The sequence below is a fragment of the Neofelis nebulosa genome, chromosome 15, assembly GCF_028018385.1.
Source record: "Neofelis nebulosa isolate mNeoNeb1 chromosome 15, mNeoNeb1.pri, whole genome shotgun sequence".
NCBI classification, from domain to species: Eukaryota; Metazoa; Chordata; class Mammalia; order Carnivora; family Felidae; genus Neofelis; species Neofelis nebulosa.
The window spans coordinates 5,675,282-5,695,971 of NC_080796.1; the positions used below are offsets into that span (position 1 = coordinate 5,675,282).

The window sequence follows — 20,690 nt, forward strand, 5'->3', positions numbered from 1 at the left end:
CTGTCACTCTTTGACTTTGCCACTTAAAATTGTTTTTTTAATTCACGAATTCTTTAATTGTTGTAATTGCATTGTCTTGCATTTAAATCCTTGATGCACACACTGGATACCCATTTCATTGTTTAACTTTTTTAGTTTAATTCCAGTTAGCGTAACAGCATTGCATTAGTTTCCAGTGGACACTCATTTTAACTCAGAGAGAGTTATCTGACACCATTTCTAAAATAATCCTAACCTTGCCCCTGCTTTGAAGTCCCATCGTAATTCTGCAGAAACCCGTGCGTTCCTTTGGCTCTAACTCCAAACTCAGTTCTGCTTTGTCTGGTGTACCAGTAACACGATGTTTTGTTCGTTGATCTTCAAAGTATTCTGAACACTAGAAAAGCCTAAATTGGCTAAGCACCTGAAAATCCTTGGCTGTTCCTTCAAATGAGTTTTCGAGTCAGTGCATTAAGTTCCAGAATATAATAAGCACTATTGCCTGGTGACCTGAGGGTGGATTGAATTTAGACATCGATTTAGTTCTTCTGAGTTGCAGAGTCTTCACTAAGGTTTTCCTGGAAAATCCTTGTGCTCATAAGTGATTCCAAGGAAGATGTTTGGGGGTATCCAATTGCTGTATAGAGAGCACCCTGGAAACTGGCTCAGGTGCCCTCTGGTGGGGGCCATGTCAATTGAGTGTTCTGGTTTCAGATTCTGGTTTCTCTGATGAAGGTAGCCTGAGAGGGTGTAGGGAGAAGAAGAGGAGAAAACTCTGGAATAGCACATTTTAATATTTTTATATTATATATGATCTGATATACATACAAATGTATCTACTTGTCAAATGGAGGAAATTACCTTATGGTAAACATTTCTATTTTCATATTCCAAGCACCACATCAACTATGATTTTACATATTCACATAGGTGAATGACACTGCTATTCTCGTGATTATAAAACTGAACATGCTGTTTTCAGTGACCACAAGATACTTCATGGAACAGTTTGAGAAGCAGGATCTTAGGTAGGAGCCAGAATGCCTGGGTCTGAATTCCCAGTTCTGCTCGTTATGAGCTGTATGACCTTGAGCACACTACCTAAAGCTTCCGTGTCTCAGTCTCTGCATCTGTAAAATGAAGGTAATAATAGCACCTACTGGGGCACCTGGGTGGCTCAGTCGCTTCAGTGTCTGGCTTTTGATTTCGGCTCAGGACCTGATCTCAGGGTCACGTGATTGAGCCCCACAGCGAGCTCTGTGTGGACAGCGAGCAGCCTGCTTGGGATTCATTCTCTCTCTCTCTCTCTCTCTCTCTCTCTCTCTCTCTCCCCCCTCCCTCCCTCTCTGTCTCTGCCCTCTTTCTCTCTCTCCCTACCTGCCCTTCCCCAAAATTTCTCTCTCTCTCTCTCTCTCTCTCTCTCTCTGAAAACAAATAACCTTATAAAAGTGATCTCAAAATAAACAATAATAGTATCTACCGCACTGGGATCTTGGGAACATAAAATTAGGAAATAATACATGAACAACTTAGAAGGGTACGTGGCACATAGTCAGTTCTAAGTGTATGCATTTAGCCTGATTACTGTTGCTGTATTTTGCGTTCCAATACAATGTGATAGTTCAGGCAGGTGGCATGCCAATACAAGTGGTCCCCATACAAATTATACTGAAGTTATTCTTCATACCACCGCAAGTGGCAGCAAATGGGGAGCATGAGGCCCAGAATCTCTCCTCAGTACTTCACACAACTTTCGCCAATGCCACTAGCCAACAGTACTTTTTTCCCCTTCTAATACTTTTAACTTACATCCTCTCTATACTACTCAGTGGACGATGCTCACGGACTACAGTACAAATAGCACCTCCTAGATTGAGTAGTAGATCCTTTACATGACCATCAGAGGCAAGGGAAAGCCACTGACATGGAAATAAACGAGTCTTGCTAAACCAAAGTTCCTCAATCATTTCATGTCCATACTGTTTACGTTAGGCTGCTTTAGCAGGTACTCTGATGAAGAGATTAAGGCTTTGGGGTAAAAGCTTATCAGAAGAGCTGTCCCCAGAGCTTTGCAGTTGGTAAAATGCTATAAATGTGTAAATCCCAGTTCTGGCTCCATAAGGAAGAAAGACTGCAATTTCTCCTTTTCTACGAACCATTTGCTTAAGTTTTGAAGCCTTGTCCATCTATCACCCTGCTTCTCCCCTTGCAGTGGACTCGAACATTCTTTAATGTATCGTCTCATCCACAGATTCAACTTTTCTTCACTTATTTCCTTCTTTTACACTAAAATCTAACTTTCATTCCCATCATTCCACTAAGAAATTTTGAGGGTCATCAGGGACCTTTGTTTTTTTGTTTTAATTTTTTCAAGTCTTTATCCTGCTTCACTTCTCAGCAGCAGCTGATAACAATGCCCATACCCTCCCTCTGCTCTTTGAACCCCACCTTATTTCTAAAGGACGGCAACCCCTGACATTGAGTTCTTGCCCCTTGCTATCTGTCTTTTGAATAGCACTTAAGGCTTCAAAACCAGATTCTCCAATTCACATTTCCAGCTCTGACCCCTTTACCTAGGCCATGTGTACTTTTTGCTCTATCGTCTAGGTGTTCATAGACAACATCCTCAACTGCACACTCAAAAGTCATTACTTGACATGGATTACCTTTGTAGACAGTGATTCATGTACATTTTATTGGGACTCTTTTTGGTGTTACTTTGAGTGTGTCTTTCTTATTGAGTCTTAGGAGGCACCCTTACCCTTAGGATGCTGACCAGCATACTTTGTCTCGCTTTTCATTTATAACACGATACTTATCACAAGGGCTGGGTGATCACTGGTTTGCCTTTGTTTCCTTTTGAGTAATTTCTTAGTCCATAGAGATCTCAACTTATGGAAGTCTTCTGAAGTTCCTTTCAGACGCACACTTGACTATATTGTTAGGAAGGTTAAGTTGGCTAGAGCTACCTCTTCTTCCCAATCCAGATTCTTCTCCTCAAAACTGTGTGCATCAAATATCTTAACCCAGGTAGCCCCTGGTTTGGGGATTCAGGAGATAAGGACCTTCTAGAGAAGTCAGAGCTATGGACTGAGTTGGCTGAAAGCTATCTTAACTTTTTGATTCACAGGGAACACCTTAAAGTGGCAGCTAATTTCGTGCCATAACCCTAATTCCTTTCTATAGGGATCTACAGAAAATCCCTCCTTATTCTTTAATAAGCTTCATCAGTTTCAGATATTCTTACAAATTTTAGTTTTTGAGACCTTAAAGATTTCTTTAGGACACAGTAGCAGGACAACGCCTAGCACTCTCATTCACGGAAGACTGATCAACAGAGTGTCATGTTACTTGCATGAAAGTACCCTAATACAATGTGATTCATTTATAAGAGATCTAGAAAAGAAAAGAATTTTCAATGTCTCTTCAGCCACAAAAAGGACCAGTCAACAGAATGTTCTAGTTCCCCTGACGGGTATAGCTGTCTAATGAAACTTGCATGTATATTACACAGCTTGTGTGACTGACAGAAACGAGTTGGTCAGTGTATCTACCCCATTGCACCCACTTAGGATTTACAGTGTAAATCCTACAAAGGAGGGTGAGAGTGCGATCACATTAACTGTTCTGCTTGGAAAACAGTTGGGGTTTCACTACATATCAATAAATTAGAATCTTGAATGGCACATTAGTCTCTTCTGAGATTGAATTGTGAAATCTCTGAAAGGCTGATTAACTCAAGTGAGTGGAAAAAGAAAATGACTTTCTGAACTTGCAAAGGTAGGAGCACTATGTTACTAGATAAGGCCCTGACAGAGCAGACATGTCTACTATTTTACTGGCATTTCTTTTCCTTTACAAATCCAACAAAGAGAAAACTCCATTCCTTTGAGAAGGACGTCTGCATAACGACCTGCTAGTCATTCTTGATAAAGACAATAAATTGCAAACTTCTAATTACAAACTACAACAAATCGTCATTAAAATAACCCGTTCGAAAACTGTCACTAAAGGGATGAGATTACAAAAGAAAGTCAGAATTCAAGATCAAATGATCACTCAAAGTTTGCGCAAGTTTGAAACACCCTGAAAAATATTAGCAGGGACTCACACCTCTGTATGCCAACATTCACAGCAGCATTATTAACAATAGCCAAAAGGTGGACTAAACCAAACGCTCACTGTGGTATATATAAAATGTTGTTTTACTTAGACTCTCAATCAACTTCATCTCTATAGAAGAATTACATCACTAGTAGCAAGTAGGAACGATATCAACCTAACCTTTAGATCAGTGAGATTTTCCATATGAGCCAAAACATTCTCATGTACTACTACTAGTGAAATAAGGATTCCTTTTCAGTAGGACAGACATTAAGAGACCCACTTACCAAACTTGTCCTTAACAAGTTGCTCTGAAGATCCTGAATTTGGGCCACTTGATGTTTAATGGTTTCTTCCTGTCTGGCATTTTGAACTTTTAGCCGAAAATGCAGATCTTAAGATAATTATTCTCACACATAAATTTTAAAAAATACCATATAATTTCTGAACACATGAGGGTATTATTACACAAATTCTTAAAATTTTATCAAGAGGAAGATTTGGAAATTGTGCCATTTTCTTTGTGTTTTGTGGATAAGGTACAAAATTGAGAGATAAGATGCCACGATTCTGCATTTCAAAATAGCTCAAAGCTGGAATCTGTATCCACTTAACAATGATATACTGGCATAACTAATACATTTCTCATACTACACTGCTTATCTGCTCTATAAATACTCACGCTATTTTCTCTGAGGGCAAAATTCTACTTTTGCATATGATCTTTCACCTTCTCAGCATGTCTTATGGCCTCTGCATGTCCATCCTGTGCTTCTTGCAACTAAAATAAAGAAAACAAACAATGCTCACTACTGACAATCTAATAGAACACCATCACCTATTTCTGTAACTAAATTATTTTCTTTTTTGACTTGAGAGAGAGAGAGAGAGAGAGAGAGAGAGAGAGAGAGAGAGAGAACATGCACAAATGGGGAAGAGGGGCAGAGGGAGAGACAGAGAAAATCGTAAGCAGGCTCCAAGCTCAGGGTGAAGCCTGATGTGGGGCTCGGTCTCATGACTGGTCTCATGATGTGAGGTTTGGGATCATGACCTGAGTGGAAATTAGGAGACAGGACGCTCAACCAACTAAGCCGCCCAAGTGCCCCTGTAACTAAAATCTTATTGGACTCCGCCGCACTCTCCCCTACATGCTGATGATGGCTACTTTGAGGTCATAACAGCAGAGTTGAGCTGCTACAACAGAGGCTATGGCCAACAAAGATGAAACGTTTCAATACTCTTACAGAATAGTTTACCAACCTTACTGTACTACAAAAACATAACGTTTTTAATGACTTTAAATTATATATGATCAGATAACTGTACAAATGTATCTACTGGTCAAACAGAGGAAATATAGGAAATTGCCTTATGGCAAACATTTCGGTTTTCATATTACAAGCACTGCATCAACTATGATTTTAAATATTCACATAGGTGAATGACATTGCTATTCTCGTGATGATAAAACTGAACATGCTGTTTTCAGTGACAACAAGATACTTCATGGAACAGACTGAGAAGCAGGATCCTAGTAGGAGCCAGAATGCCTGGGTCTGAATTCCCAATTCTGCTGGTTATGAGCTGTATGACCTTGACTACACTACCGAAAACTTCCGTGTGTCAGTCTCTGCATCTGTAAAATGAAGGTAATAACATCACCTACTGGGGCGCCTGGGTGGCTCAGTCGCTTCAGTGTCTGGCTCTTGATTTCGGCTCAGGACATGATTTCAGGGTCATGTGATTGAGCCCCACAATGAGCTCTGTGTGGACAGCGAGGAGCCTGCTTGGGTGTCTCTCTCTCTCTCTCTCTCTCTCTCTCTCTCTCTCTCTCACTCTCTCTCTCTCTCTCTCTCCCTACTTGCCCTTCCCCACAACCTCTCTCTCTCTCTCTCTCTCTCTCTGAAAACAAAAACCTTATAAAAGTGATCTCAAAATAAATAATAATAGTATCTACTTCACTGGGATGTTGGGAAGATTACAATAGGAAAAAACACATGAACAACTTAGAAGGGTACATGGCACATAGTCGGCTCTAAATCTCTGCATTTAGCATGATTACTGTTGCTATATTTTGCGTTCCAATACAATGTGATAGTTCAGGCAGGTGGCATGCCAATACAAGGGTCCCCATACAAATTATACTGAAGTTATTCTTTATTCTACCACAAGTGGCAGCAAATGGGGAGCTTGAGGCTCAGAATCTCTCCTCAGTACTTCAAACAACTTTGCCAATGCCACTAACCAACAGTACTTTTTTTCCACTTATAATCCTTTTAACTGACTTCCACTCTATACCACTCAGTGGACAATGTTCACAGACTACAGTAGAAACAGCCCCTCCTTGATTGAGTAGTAGATCCTTTACATGACCATCAGAGGCAAGGGAAAGCCACTGACATGGAAATAATAGAGTCTTGATAAAATAAAGTTCCTCAATCATTTCATGTCCATACTGTTCATGTTAGGCTGCTTTAGCAAGGGTTACGGGCTCTGATGGCCATGCACTCGAAAATCCACAAATATCTTTTGAATCTTCAAAAACAAAATCCAAAAAAAAAAAGTCACCTACTAAATTTCCTACTTTAAAAGCAATTACACATAAAAATCAAAAAGTATATATATATTAAAAACCAGAACATTAAAGCAGAAGCCCTTGTACATGCTCTCTGGATCTAAACTACTTTTCGGCCTCATTTGGCCATTAAGTCTATAAACTGAGCATGGAAGTTCAGGGTTAGGATAATGCAATGCTGACCTTACCAACAATATAAACAGTCGATTAATGCATGTTTTCTCTGTTATATATATATATATATATATATATATACACACACACACATACACAGGTATATATATATACATATATATAATATATATGTCACATACTGTCTTCTTACCCTATAAACTAAAGAAAAGGTTACTAAGAAAATCGGAAGGAAGGGGTGCTGGGTGGCACTGTCGGTTAAAGGTCAGGCTCTTGCCTTTGGCTCAGGTCATGATCTATACTTCTTGCGTTCAAGCCCCATGATAGGTTCAGCACTGGCAGTGTGGAGCCTGATGAAGATTCTCTCTCTGCCCCCACTTCCCCTACTAACATCCTCTGTCCACTCTCTCTCTCAAAATAAATAATTTTAAAAAAAGAAGAAAAATAAAATCATAAGGAACAGAAAATACATTTACAGGATAGTACTCTATTTATTGAAAAATATCTGTGTGTAAGTGGACTCCCACGGTACAAACCCACCTGGTTCAAGGGTCAACTGTATACCTGTATGATGTCTCCACTAAGAGATTACCGGAACTTAACATAGCGCCAAATTAGAAAATCAAAACCCCGTTCCTACTTTCCCATTCTTTTCTGGACACTATGGCCATTTTATTGGCCTTCAGACATCTTCACATTTAAAACAAGTATTTTCTTGGGGGGCCTGGGTGACTTAGTCGATTAGGTGCCCAACTGTGGCTCAGGTCATGTTCTCAATTTCATGAGTTCGAGTCCTGCATTGGGCTCCTTGCTCTCAGTGCAGAGCCTGCTTCGGATGTTCTGTTCCCCCCACCCCCCTCTCAACAATAAACAAACATTCACCAAACAAAATATCCTCAATATATAGTAAGTCACTAAAAGCCACTGTGATCATTTTGTCTTCTATTTCTATAGCACGCTTTACAGTTTACAAAACGTTGCCACATTTGTTCATTCCACATAACCAAGAGGTGGGTATTAGTGCCATTTTTAGGAACGAGGTCATTGACATTCAAGCAAGTTTTTCCAAGATCCCACAGCTAGGAAGTGACGGAATCAAGATGCTAGCATGTCTTTTGATTTCAAATACAGTGCTTGTAGCATTGTGCAGCAGCTGCCTGAGCCTAAGAGATCAGGACCTTTTCACCTCCTTCCCTAGTTGTCACCTTAGAATAGGTCATCATTACTTTAACCATATTACTACAAGTAGGACTGCGAAGTTATTTTAATTATCCAAAATGGGTTTTACTTATTGAAGCACCACTAAACCAAACTGTGGTCATCATAATCCCAATGTTCCTTGTAGATCTACTTGACAATCCAAATATATTATTATCAAGTCCCAGGCCTTATCTTTGGAAGGTTCAAGTGGTAAACACCATAATCCAAACTCTTTCTGGATGTCAGTAGGAGTTTGACACATCTGTATACACCACAGGATCATACACTTGGCCATAGGTTGACCTAGAGTAATTCTTTAGTGTTTCAGATAACTTAACTCCAAAACCCAAACTCATTGCCTCCAAGCCTTCGTTTTCTGCACTAATACTACACAACTTTCATTATGTCTGCAAATTGGCAGAACTCTACTATGTTGTGTGGTCATAATTAACACATAATTATTTTATCACATATAGGAAAACATACAAGGAAATCGTTTCTGTGGGCAAATGCAGAGATGAGAGAGTGAAGTCAAAGCATCTCTTGGACGTTTTAACATCACTCCATGCTTATACTTAAAAATAAGAAGAAGACAGTACCTCAGGAAGAGAAGGTGATTCTACATCTTCCTCTTCTCCTAGTTCTAATGCTGACATCGTATCTAGAGAATACGGTCACAGATAAATTAATGAAAACATGTGTTACTATGAATTTTAAACACATACACAAGTCTATCTCCATTCATGAATATTTCAATAAAATAAAAGCAATAGCAGAAAAGATGTTCAGGGGGTTCAAGATTTTCCAGAAGTAAAAGGGGGTCATACTTGGGATACTTATAAAGAAAGATAGCAAGAGAAAAATATCTTCGCGAATAAAGGATAATATATTTGGATCTACATACTTTCAGATTTTTCTCGTACTAGCATTTAATCATAGGAAAACAACTCACAGAGATTCACTAGCTTACCACTTCTGTCATTTTTATGCACTCCACCAGCAGAAGTCAAACTGCCATTAACTGTTTGCTCTGGTGGCACATTTTCAATAATACCAACACCATCTTCCTTTGCTTCCGTTGCTGACTTTGCTGTTCCTTCCTAGAAAAACAGCACAAAACAAAAACCCAACTTCAGAAAAATATCACATTAATTCATTTGGTCACACACTCACCCACTCAGAAAGACAGGCACATCCTGTATCTGTCAAGTCATAGCCACGATCCGGGGCAGAGCTGGAAACAGAAATAAAAGACAGAGTCTCTTCTATATGCTAGTAGCGGTAGAGATGCATGAAAACAGGTAAGGACAGAAAAATACCATCCACTAGTTCTGCAAGGGAAGTGAATAACGTACAGTGAAGGCACAAAGGAGGAAACACTTACATTTGGGAAGCTCAGCAAACACTGGGAAGATAGGGCTGTATCTTAAAAGACACACAAAGTGCACAGGGAGGGTGTGAAGGGCATTCTAGAAGGAGCAAAAGGATCAAGTATGAAATAACATAGTAAGTGACAACACCTATGCGATATGGCAAAACTGGAACAGAGTTCTTGGCAATGGGATAGATAGAGATTACTGGAACATGAGGACGAAACAAAAAAAAAGGGGGGGGAGCAGTGTTATGCTAGAACATGAATTTTCTCCTTCAGATAATGGGGATCCATTGAATAAGCAGAAGAATGACACTGTCACAAGTATATTTTAGAAAGGTCACTCTGGAAGCAATGTAGGAGGAATGTCAAGGAAGCAAAACCAGAAGAGTACTGCAAAATTATAGGTGAGAGACTGAATTACAGGACTAACATATGAAAAATGGTAAGCAGGTACAAACTATCGAATGTGGTGAGTGACAGCATGCGGTCATTTCAGGGAAGTTCGGAGTCCAGGACTTTTCCTGTTTCAGGGATGCTATTTATCAGACTAGGGAACACAAATGACAGAGCAGATTACAAAGAGTCAGGAAAGAGGAAAGGGAAAGCATCAGAAACAATGTCTTTAAACTAGGGCGTATTAAATTTAAAGTACCCAGGGGACGTAGGAAGAACATGTTAGGGCCGCCTGAATGCCTCAGTCAGTTAGCACCTGACTCTTGATTTTGGCTCCGGGCATGATCTCACAGTTCATGGGTTCAAGCCCCCCATCTGGTTCTGCGCTGACAGTGCAGGGTCTGCTTGGGATTTTCTCTCTCTCCCTCTGTCTCTCTGCCCCTCCCCACTGGTGCTCTCTCTGTCTCTCTCTCCAATTAATAAATGAATAAACTTTAAGAAAAGAAAAAGACAGAAAATTCAGATCAATACAGTCCAAGTAAGAAAAAAGCCCATCATAAATATCTATAAAACATATTAAACTGATATAATGCAAACCTACACAGAACTCTGAAGTTGTGAAAAGGAAAGTAAAAGGAGGCGGGAGGAGTTAAGATGGCAGAGGAGGGGGATCAGAATTTCCCTTGTCCCTCAAACACAGCAGTATTGAGGTCACAACACTCGGAATACCAGGAGTACAGGCTGCAGAGGGACAGAAAAATCTCCACAGGTGCAAACAGACAGCTTGGCGGGAGGACAGAAGGGTGTGTATGCGAATTGGGAGACATAAAATGGGCAGCACAGGCATGGAGTGGGGGAAGCCCTTTGGTGGAGAAACCAAAGGAAGATAGAGAGAGGGGCTGCGGGAAGTGCATTTGGATATGAGAAAGCCTGTCTGGACCACAGACCAAGGAGAGGTCCAGAGAGCCAGTTTCTACTTTGCAAAACAGCCTTAGAGGCTAAAAAACAGAATTTTCAAGGTTGCCAGACTTTCTCTAGAAAAGAGCTACCACCTCCCATGCCTGGTGGGGAGGGAGCCGCCCCTAGGCTTGGTAGCAATCTCAGGGCTACCCTGGGAGAGAACACCTTGAGTATGGTGGAAAGGGGAGGTATTGCCCTGCCCAAGGGAAAAAGACCCTGCAGGCACGAGCCAGAGGCCCTCTGTCCACTGCACAGAGTGGCGCTACTCCAGAACCAGGTCCGAGCAAAGCGGGATCCTACAGGGTTTTGAATCCCAACTCAGTGCTCAGGGAGCACAGGAGACTGTGCAGCAAGGCAAGCCAGCCCCCCAGGCTATTCCGTGAGGACGGCCTGAACAGTGAGTTTTGAGACACCTCGTGTGGGCAGGAGAGATTGGGGTGTCGCCATTTCTCTCCCCATGACCTACATCGTGGGGCATCAGGGAACGGACAGTGAGCCTCAGTGGAGGCAGGCCCATTACACCAAACCCTGCCTCTCTGTGCCTGGTAACTGCTTCTCTATGGGAGTGACACTGACACTGATGGGACCAGACAGCCCCTCCCCTATACCAGCACAGCCACCAGTCCCAGGCACCAACAGACAACTCTCCTCTGGTTTCGTATCTGAGTTTGTTTGTTTTCATTTGAATTATTGTTCTTTTCATCTTTTCTTTTTTAATGTTTATTTCTGTATTTTGAGAGAGAGAGTGAGTGATCAAGCAGGAGAGGTACAGAGAGAGGGAGAGAGAGACAGAATCCGAGCAGGATCCATGCTCTCACTGCAGAGGCTGGTGGGGGTATCGAACCCACCAACAGCGACAACATGACCTGAGCCAAATTCAAGAGTCAGACACTTCATCAAATGAGCCGCCCAGGCGCCCATCTTTTCTTTCCTTTTCTGTCCCTTTCTCCTCTTTTTCCCTTTTTTGTCTTTCTACTCTCCTCTTTCCTCTTCTCCCGTTGGAATCAGCCTAGTAGTCTCGAGTTGATTTTCAGTCAAAGCTAATTATATATATATTTTTTTCTCTTTGTTCCTCTGTTCTGATTGTTTGTTTGTTTGATCGGGCATTTTCTCCATACCTTTCCAGATCTCCTTCTTCCTTTTCCTCCTTCTCTTTCTGCATGAAGCCATAGAGCTCCTTTGAGTCACTGCCTGGTCTTTTTTTCCACTCCTGTCATTTCTCGCTTTGTTTGGGCTAAGGATTCTTCACCACCCTCTTCTCCTTTTTCCCAAGATTACATCAACAAACAAATCAAAGCACACCGGGTGGAAGGCCCAAACTACCACTCCAAGTAGTGTGAGAAGCAAGCAAAGATGCACCAAAAGAGTGCACACAACACACTCCAAAAACACTCGTTCGACCGCCAGGTCCTGGACAGTGTATGACCCCTTTTTATTATAGTAGTACTCACAGGTGTGGGACACAGAACAAGCTATTACAACACATAAAGGACAAGAAACTAGCCAAAACGACAAAACGGAAGAATTCTCCTCAAAAACAATTCCAGGAAGAAAGGACAGCCAGAGAAGGGCTCAAAAGAGACAGAAACAATATATCTGATCAAGTTTTTGGAACTGTCACGTTGAATGCTGAAAACGAAATGTTGTCAAGGAGATACAAAATAAACGGGATGCAGTGACAGCAAGGATGGGAGAAGCAGAAGAGAGAATCGGTGAAACAGAAGATACAATTGTGGACAAAGAGGAAGCAGAGAAAGGAAAGAAAGGAAATTACTAGACCACGAGGCAGGTACTAGAGATCTAATTGACTCGGTGAGATGAAATAACAGCCACATCATAGGGGTCCCAGAAGAAGAAGAGTGAGAGAAAGGGGCAGAAGGTTTATTTGAACAACTTGTAGCTGAGAGCTTCCCTCATCTGGGGAAGGAAACAGGCATCCAAGTCCTGGCGGCACAGAGAATTCCCTTCCAAATCAACAAAACCAGGTCAACACCACGACATGTCATAGCGAAACTGGAAAAATACAAAGATCAAGAGAGAATTCTGAAAGCAGCTAGGGACAAACGGGGCTTAATCTGCAAGGGAAGACACATAAGGGTAGCAGCAGACCTGTCCAATGAAACTTGGCAGGGCAGAAGGGAGGGGTAGCAAACGGTCAGTGTGCTGAATGGGAACATATGCAGCGAAGAACGCTTTCCCCAGCAAGGCTGTCATATGAATAGAAAGAGAGAGAAAGGCTTCCCCAGACAAACAACACCTCATGGAGTTCATGACCACTAAACCAGCCCTGCAGGAGATCCTAAGGGGCGACTCTGTGAGTGGAAAGCAGCAGAGACGACAAAGGACCAGAGGCCTCACCAAAAGCATGAAACCTTCAGATAACACAATGACACTAAATCCATATCTTTAATCACTCTGAATGTCAATGGACTCAATGCCCCAATCAAAAGACACAGGGAATCAGAATGGATAAGACACAAAACAAAACCAAAGAACAAGATCCATCTATATGCTGTCAACAAGACACTGATTTTAGACCCCAGGACACCTCCAGATTCAAAGTGAAGGTGTGGGGAACAACCTATCATGCTACTAGAAGTCAAAAGAAAGCTGGAGTCGCCATACTTCCACCAGACAGACTAGATTTTAAACCAAAGACGGTAGTAACAGATTCAGAAGGGCGTTTTATCATAATTAAGGGGTCTATCCATCAAGAGGACCTAACAATTGCAAACGTTTATGCCCCCAAAGTGAAACGCCCACATATATGAATCGATGAATCACAAACATGAATAAATGTATACATACAAATACCATGATTGTAGACGACTTTAAGACTCCACGCATGGCAATAGGCGGATCGTCAAGGCAGAATATCAGTAAGGAAACACAGATCCTATGTGTCACTGGACCAGATGTATTCAGATATACATACATATATATTGGCCTTAAGATATACATTTACATACACGGATATCAACACCGATATATTGAGATCTTTTCATCCAACAGCAGTAGAATGCACATTCTTCTTTTTTTTTTTTTTAATTTTTTTTTCAACGTTTTTTATTTATTTTTGGGACAGAGAGAGACAGAGCATGAACGGGGGAGGGGCAGAGAGAGAGGGAGACACAGAATCGGAAACAGGCTCCAGGCTCCGAGCCATCAGCCCAGAGCCTGACGCGGGGCTCAAACTCACGGACCGCTAGATCGTGACCTGGCTGAAGTCGGACGCTTCACCGACTGCGCCATCCAGGCGCCCCAGAATGCACATTCTTCTTAAGTGCACATAGAACATTCTCCAGTATAAGTGACATCCTGGGTCACAAAACAGCCCTCCACAAATATAAAAGGACTGAGATCGTACCTTGCATATTTTCAGATCACAACAACGAGCACTTGCTCATTCTTTCTCTCTCGCCCTCCCTTTCCAAGAGAAATACAAACATTACAAAAACATTTAGCTCACCTCCTTTCAAGAAAGAGAAGAAAAGAACAATAAACCTTGTGGGGCAATGAGTCATGGATGAAAACCACACACAGACAGAATTCCATAACCAATATGTTGACAATGGAGTTGACAGAAAGTGATGTACTAAGAGAACAGACACTAAAGAAATGTTTTCTGCAAGGAAATATTAGGGTAGGGGTAAACCATTAAAAAAGAGCATGGTGGGGGGGGGACACGTCGGTGGCTCAGTCAGTTCAGCTTCCAACTTCAGCTCATGAGTCATGATCTCACGGTTTGTGGGTGTGAGACCTTCATTGAGCTCTGTGTTGACAGCTCGGAGCCTGGAGCCTGCTTTGGATTCTGTGTCTCCCTCTGTCTCTGCCCCTACCCCACTTGCTCTCTCTCTCTCTCTCTCTCTCTCTCTCTCTCTCTCCAATATAAATAAACTTTTAAAAAATAAAAATTACATTAAAAAGTATGGGGGGATAAGAGGAAAAAAGGAAACAATAGAAGACACGACCAATCAATCAAGCATGAGCTTAAGACAAGGAAGAAAAGGAGAAAGGTGAGTAAAATAAGGTAAGTGGAAACAACATACATTTTTCAGCAGGTACATAAGTAGGATTGGGAATATAATATGAACAATAGTCTCTTTGAAAGCTTTTCAAGATATATATATATATATATATATATATATATAATCTATACGTAAAACAGAGGCTTTGATTCACAGTATATCCCTAATAATACTGACTTTTATCACTCTACAGTTATCTGGTTATAAATACTGTAATATTTAAGTTTTGTCACTATAAATTGTTCAATTACTGGCATCTATTGCTTCCTAAAAGCTATAAATTATTACTAGACTAACGAAAAAACAGAAAAAGAAAGGTTTCTAACACATCAACTGTCACTATGGAGAAAGAATTGGGAATGAGAATTCTAGAAAGAAATGTGAACCTTCAAAAGATGTATGTAATGGGACACAGATGGGGTTAAAAAAAAACAAAGACTGAGGAATTTTTATTTGCAATTCTAAGCTCACAATGGGAGGATACTAAAAATATACGGTAATCTTCTTTCGTATGTAACTCCTGATTTCCTCAATAGAATTCATTTGCGTTTATACGTATGAAACACCAAAACAGAAGATAAACTGACCTTACTTTTTAAATTCACATATTTAATTGTGCCATATCATGCGTATTTCATTACTTTTCAAATTCCATTCTACGGAATTCCATTTCCCTACTCCTTTATTCACATTCAACAACTATGACATTGCTTCTTACAAGCAAGACTTCATTCTAGGAGCTCCAGGAGTCAAACAAGTGTGTTTCCTAACCTCCAGTAGCTTATAATGATTTAGGGGCTTTGAAATGAATATTTAACTAAATATCAGATGTCTGAAACTTAAATTTTAGAATCTGACACAACGATTAGGAGGAGATATTTTTAAAAGCTAGAATATCAAAGATTTCTGAAATTAGAAATTTGACAACTTGGCTAAGAAGAGCCTCTGCTCATAGAGCTACTCTTCTCAGCAAAATACGTATTCTTCAGGGAGATGCACAATTTTAACTTAAATACAGGGAAACACCTTTGTAAGGTAAATGTTGAGAAATAATGTAAACATCTAAGTTTCTACATTTTCTAATATTATTTTAGACTAAATGTAGAACAAAGGATACAGACAAAGGGAAATCCTGTATCTCTCTCTCAAAATAAAAATTGCCCGGGGCGGGGGCAACCTACAATAGATAATTAGATCCAATAAGATTTCATTAGGCTTCAGTATTATCAGTCATGTTAGTATCACAGTAAGAATCCTTATCCTTAACCAAATGTCATGTTTCCTCCATTATGGGAAAGCTTTGCCCAATATAATTTGACGGTCATTATATATTTTCCAGCCCATTCTTTTCTCAGCCTCCACCTCTAGGAATTACCAAAGTAAAAAAAACAAAACAAAAAATTCAACGTGTCATGTATCTGTCAAGGGGTTTGTTCTTGCTAAATTTCCATTACACACATAAAATGATAATGCACAGGCTACTCTTAAATTTTCCGAGTAAATAAGGGAGAAAACTAAATTCAGAGCAGGAAAGTGACTTTCACAGGAGGGTACTTTACCTTGGTACCGAAATCTAAGTCTTGGCTAGCTGATGTAGGCCATGAATCATCAGGACCAGGTTTGTCAGAAAGCCTTTAGAGCAAAAATATACAACAAAAACATGTTCATTTTTTTAAAAACAAAATTTTCAAAAATTATGGGAAAGGTCAGCTATCTGTTTATTCAACGAAGTTTCTTGTTATAATTAGAAGTTGGCCTCTGTTTTTTCTACTAAGTTTTATTTTAATTCCAGTAATAGTAACATCCAGTATTATATTAGTTTAAGTTGTACAATACAGCGATTCATCAACTCCATACTCACCCCGTGCTCATCATGACAAGGACACTCACTCCATCATCCCCATCACATCCTTCACCCCGCCCACCACTCACCTCCTCTCTGGGAACCATCTGTTTGTTCTCGGCAGTTAAGAGCCTGTTTCTTGGTTTGTGCCCCCCTTTTTTCTCCCTTTGCTCATTTGTTGTTTCTTAAGTGCTACATGAGTAAAATCATATGGTATTTGTCTTTCCCTGACTTTGCTTAACTTACTACTCTCAGGCTCCATCCAGGTGATTTCAAAAGGCAAGATTTCATCGTTTTATGGTTGAGTAATATTCCTGTGTGTGTGTGTGTGTGTGTGTGTGTGTGTGTGTGTATGGATATACATATACACACACGCACATACATATAGGACTTCCTTTTCATTCACTCATTTGTCAATGGACCCTTGTGCTGGCTATTGGAAATAATGCTGCAATAAACACAGGGGTGCGTGTGTCCTGTGGAATTCGTGTTTTTGTATTCTCTTGGGTAGTATCCAGTAGTGCAATTACGGGATCATAGGAGAGTTCTGTTTTTAATTTTTTGAGGAACCTCCATACTGTTTTCCACAGGGGCCGCACCCATTTGCATTTCCACCAACGGTGCAAGAGGTTTCCTTTGTCTCCACATCCTCGCAAACACTTGCTTCTTGTGGCTTGGAGTGTAGCCATTCTGACAGGTGTGACGTGGTATCTCGTTGTAGTTTGGGGAGCATCTTTTCATGTGTCTGTTGACCATCTGTATGTTGTCTTTGGAAAAGTGTCTGGTGATGTCTACTGCTCATTTGTAAACTGGGCTTTTTTGGAGGGGGGTGATGTTGACATGTATCATTTTTTTAGACATTGTGGATACACAGTGGACATTGTGGAATATTACACAGCTATAAAACAGAATGAGATCTTGCCATCTGCAACATCATGGATATACCTAGACGATATGAGGCTAAGTGAAATAAGTCAGAGAAAGACAAATCCTATATGATTTCACTTCTATGTAGAATCTAAAAAAGGGAACAAAAGAGCAAATAGAGAAAAAGCAGAAACAGACCCATAAATGCAGAGAATTGGCTGTTGCCAGAAGAGAGGGCTGGTGGGGGGTTGGACAAAGTGGGTGAAGGGGAGAGGGAAGTTCAGGGTTCCAGTTATAGAATGAATAAATCACAAGGCTCAAAGGTACAGCATAGGGAATCTAGTCAGTGGTATCGTAATAGCATCATACATTAACAGATGGGAGCTACGCTTATGGCGAGCATCGTGGAACATCCAGAGTTGTTGCATCACATATTACATTGTGTGTCAGGTAGACCTCCGTTTAAGTAAATATACCAAAGTTAATGTTTCTATGATATGAGTGGAAGTACTAACTAGAGATTAAAAGACAAAAACTTACCAAGGCCAACTCTTTTCCTCCACTGGTCTTGCCTTATTTAGGTCCATAATAACTAGCAAGACCTTCCAAGCCTTCAGGGGCATTCAGCTACCCAAGGAGAGAGACTGCGAACAAAATGGTCCTGGTAGTTGTGCCTCTATTTCTCTATATGCTGCCTGAATATTTTCTTCCCGATGAGCTCCCACTCCTACATCACTCTTCGACACGGTTCAGTGGCATTCTCCAACCTTTCAATCTTTAGCCTATGAAGGCACACACTCCTACAACAAGGATGGGCTCAAATGACCGAGGGTAGGAGCCATGTCCTGCTCCTGGAAAACAAGCTAATTGGGAGTCTCAGTCATCCGCACAGTCACCTCAACATAGGCATGTTCTCACCGATCCAGATGAAGCTCCCTTACTGGTTTGACAAGTCAGTCCTACCCCTGCCCAGCCCTACAGGTACATGGGAAAGGCATCACAGATTTAGGAAAAGAGGTGGAGTGAGGAGACAGCTTGCCTTGGGCCATACATCTCTGTTGTTCAGAATCTCCACCACCCACCCCCAATTCCTTGAGAGGATCTAAGCCATCCTCCCTAAGTTGGGGTGGAAGTCGATGATATCATACTTCTATTTGCTGTAAACAGACTGTCCCAGCAGCGCAAATGATTTTTAATCTCTCTCATCAGAAAATCTGAGGTATGCTCACACCTTCAATGAAACCAACACACACAGGAGCAGAAACCTGGTCAGGACCCTCTTGAACTCTCTATTTGAATATGCCTTTCTAAACAACTCCCCGAATCCTGGGTCCTTCATTTCTGTCATTTACCTATATCTCACTGGGCAAAAACCCCCATATTCTGACATCTCTTCTAAAACTCTTATTCCCACCTAACTCAGTGTTGTTCTTCTTGAAACCCGGTCTCCTCTGCTAATTCGATGTTTACCCTCCTTCACTGTATTCATTAGACCCACTCCCCAGCTTTCTATTATTTAAATTTTGCCTGCAAGGTGAAGAAAAAAAAATGAAGAAAAGAAAGAAAGAAAGAAAGAAAGAAAGAAAGAAAGAAAGAAAGAAAGAAAGAAAGAAAGAAAGAAAGAAAGAAAAGAACCCAAATTGAAATCTCATTTCTGTCACTTATCATATCCAAATAGGTCACTTCAATCTCTTTTGAGTTTCAAATTCTCCATGGAAACAACCATTGGTCAAGGAGGTTAAATGTAGGTTGACGTACCAGAGGGTATTTTGATGAATCAATCTCTGAGGTTCCTTAAATCATGAGATTCTAAGTGCTTTTGCTTTGACCTCTGGAAAAATGGAGAGTCCTTCGCTGGCAGAAGTGGAAAAATGAATGGAAAAAAAAAAGGAATACCAAGAAAATCAGAGAGAAAGTAAAAAGGCAAAAACACAGTACAGAAAAGTCATGGGAAAAACATCTCAAAAAAAATAAAAGCTTCCTAGAACTAGTCAAGGGTACTAGCCCAAAGGGAAACCAGACTGGGAACTTAGGCAACAGAGAATCATATAGCAATATCCTCGAAAGAGAGGCTGAATTTAATTAACATAACATGGTCTACAACTAGATATCCTTCCCTTACAGAAAAATGATTTGTCTCAGAAGAGGAGATATCACCATATCTAAGGCGCTGCCTGAAGAGACCTTGCTTATTATGTGAAAGCTGTGACACCATGGCCACAGCTGACATCCACCCTAAAATCTCTGATGGCAAAAACATGGCAGTAGTTACCACTGCACTAATTATTTTGTTAGCACTAGTAGTCAAATATATAAGGGCAAATGCTTGGACTAACCTGGGTTCTTAAGAAAACCCTAAATTAGAGTTCCGACACCATTACCTTTGACATTCTGAGTTGATCTGCCCTAGGATCCGGATCTTCATCTCAGTGCTGCTGAGGAACCAAGGAATGGATGTGGAAGCTTCACGGGCTGATGGGCAAAGCCCCTCAGCTACCCATTAACTATGGAATCATGGGGCGAGTAATCAACTTCCCTAAACCACACTTGCCAAAGAAATAAAAAGTAGGCTACAATAACACAGCTACTTTGCAAAGCTATGCAATGACTATACAACTGAACGGATGTTACGCATAGGATATAGTGTCTAGTCCAGGGTAGAACACTCAACAACTGCTTTTGTTCTCCGCATTCCCTTAAGAAACACATCATTTTCAGTTCATTCATTTCCTTTCCTTTCCTTTCCTTTTCCTTTTCGTTTCATTTCATTCCTTTATACTTTCAGAGTGAGTGCACACAGAAAGAGGGAAAGATATCCCACGGAGCCTGTCCGCGCAAAACCCGACGTGGGGCTTGAACTCACAAACCTGAGGTGAAATCAAGAGTCACACACTTAACCGACTGAGCCACCCAGGTGCCCCAACAAGTGTCATTTTTACAAATCCATACAAATCCTACCTGGTTATAGAGTCTTCCTCAGCATTCTTATCTGTTCCTAAAGAAGAAAGCAAAATACATGTTAAATCAACAGAATTCCCCCGCCTTCAGTAGAGACTGTTCAGTTTTAGGATGAAACACCCCCTCACAAAGTGGGCTCTATAGCTATTGTCCTTTGCAGCATGTCCAAACCACAGCAAACAGACTCTCCCTGGCCTTATTTCCAATGGCAAAGTAAGAAGGAAAGATTGCCATTCCAGTTAGGTAAAGTTCTAACCTCTTGAGACCGTCTCTTTC

General features: G+C 40.9%; 1 protein-coding gene across 1 annotated transcript; it reads right to left on the bottom strand.

Moving 5' to 3' along the window:
* Nucleotides 1–113: 113 nt before the first annotated feature.
* On the bottom strand, nt 114–19,322 carry LOC131495908 (ankyrin repeat domain-containing protein 26-like). The gene is made up of 7 exons (XM_058701089.1): nt 19,215–19,322; nt 17,997–18,307; nt 16,306–16,378; nt 8,961–9,090; nt 8,568–8,651; nt 4,766–4,862; nt 114–719 (listed from the first exon to the last, which is right to left on the bottom strand). The coding sequence occupies exons 2-6, from the start codon at nt 18,077–18,079 to the stop codon at nt 4,828–4,830; spliced, it is 405 nt and encodes a 134-aa protein (XP_058557072.1). The 5' UTR covers nt 18,080–18,307; nt 19,215–19,322; the 3' UTR covers nt 114–719; nt 4,766–4,827.
* Nucleotides 19,323–20,690: the final 1,368 nt, after the last annotated feature.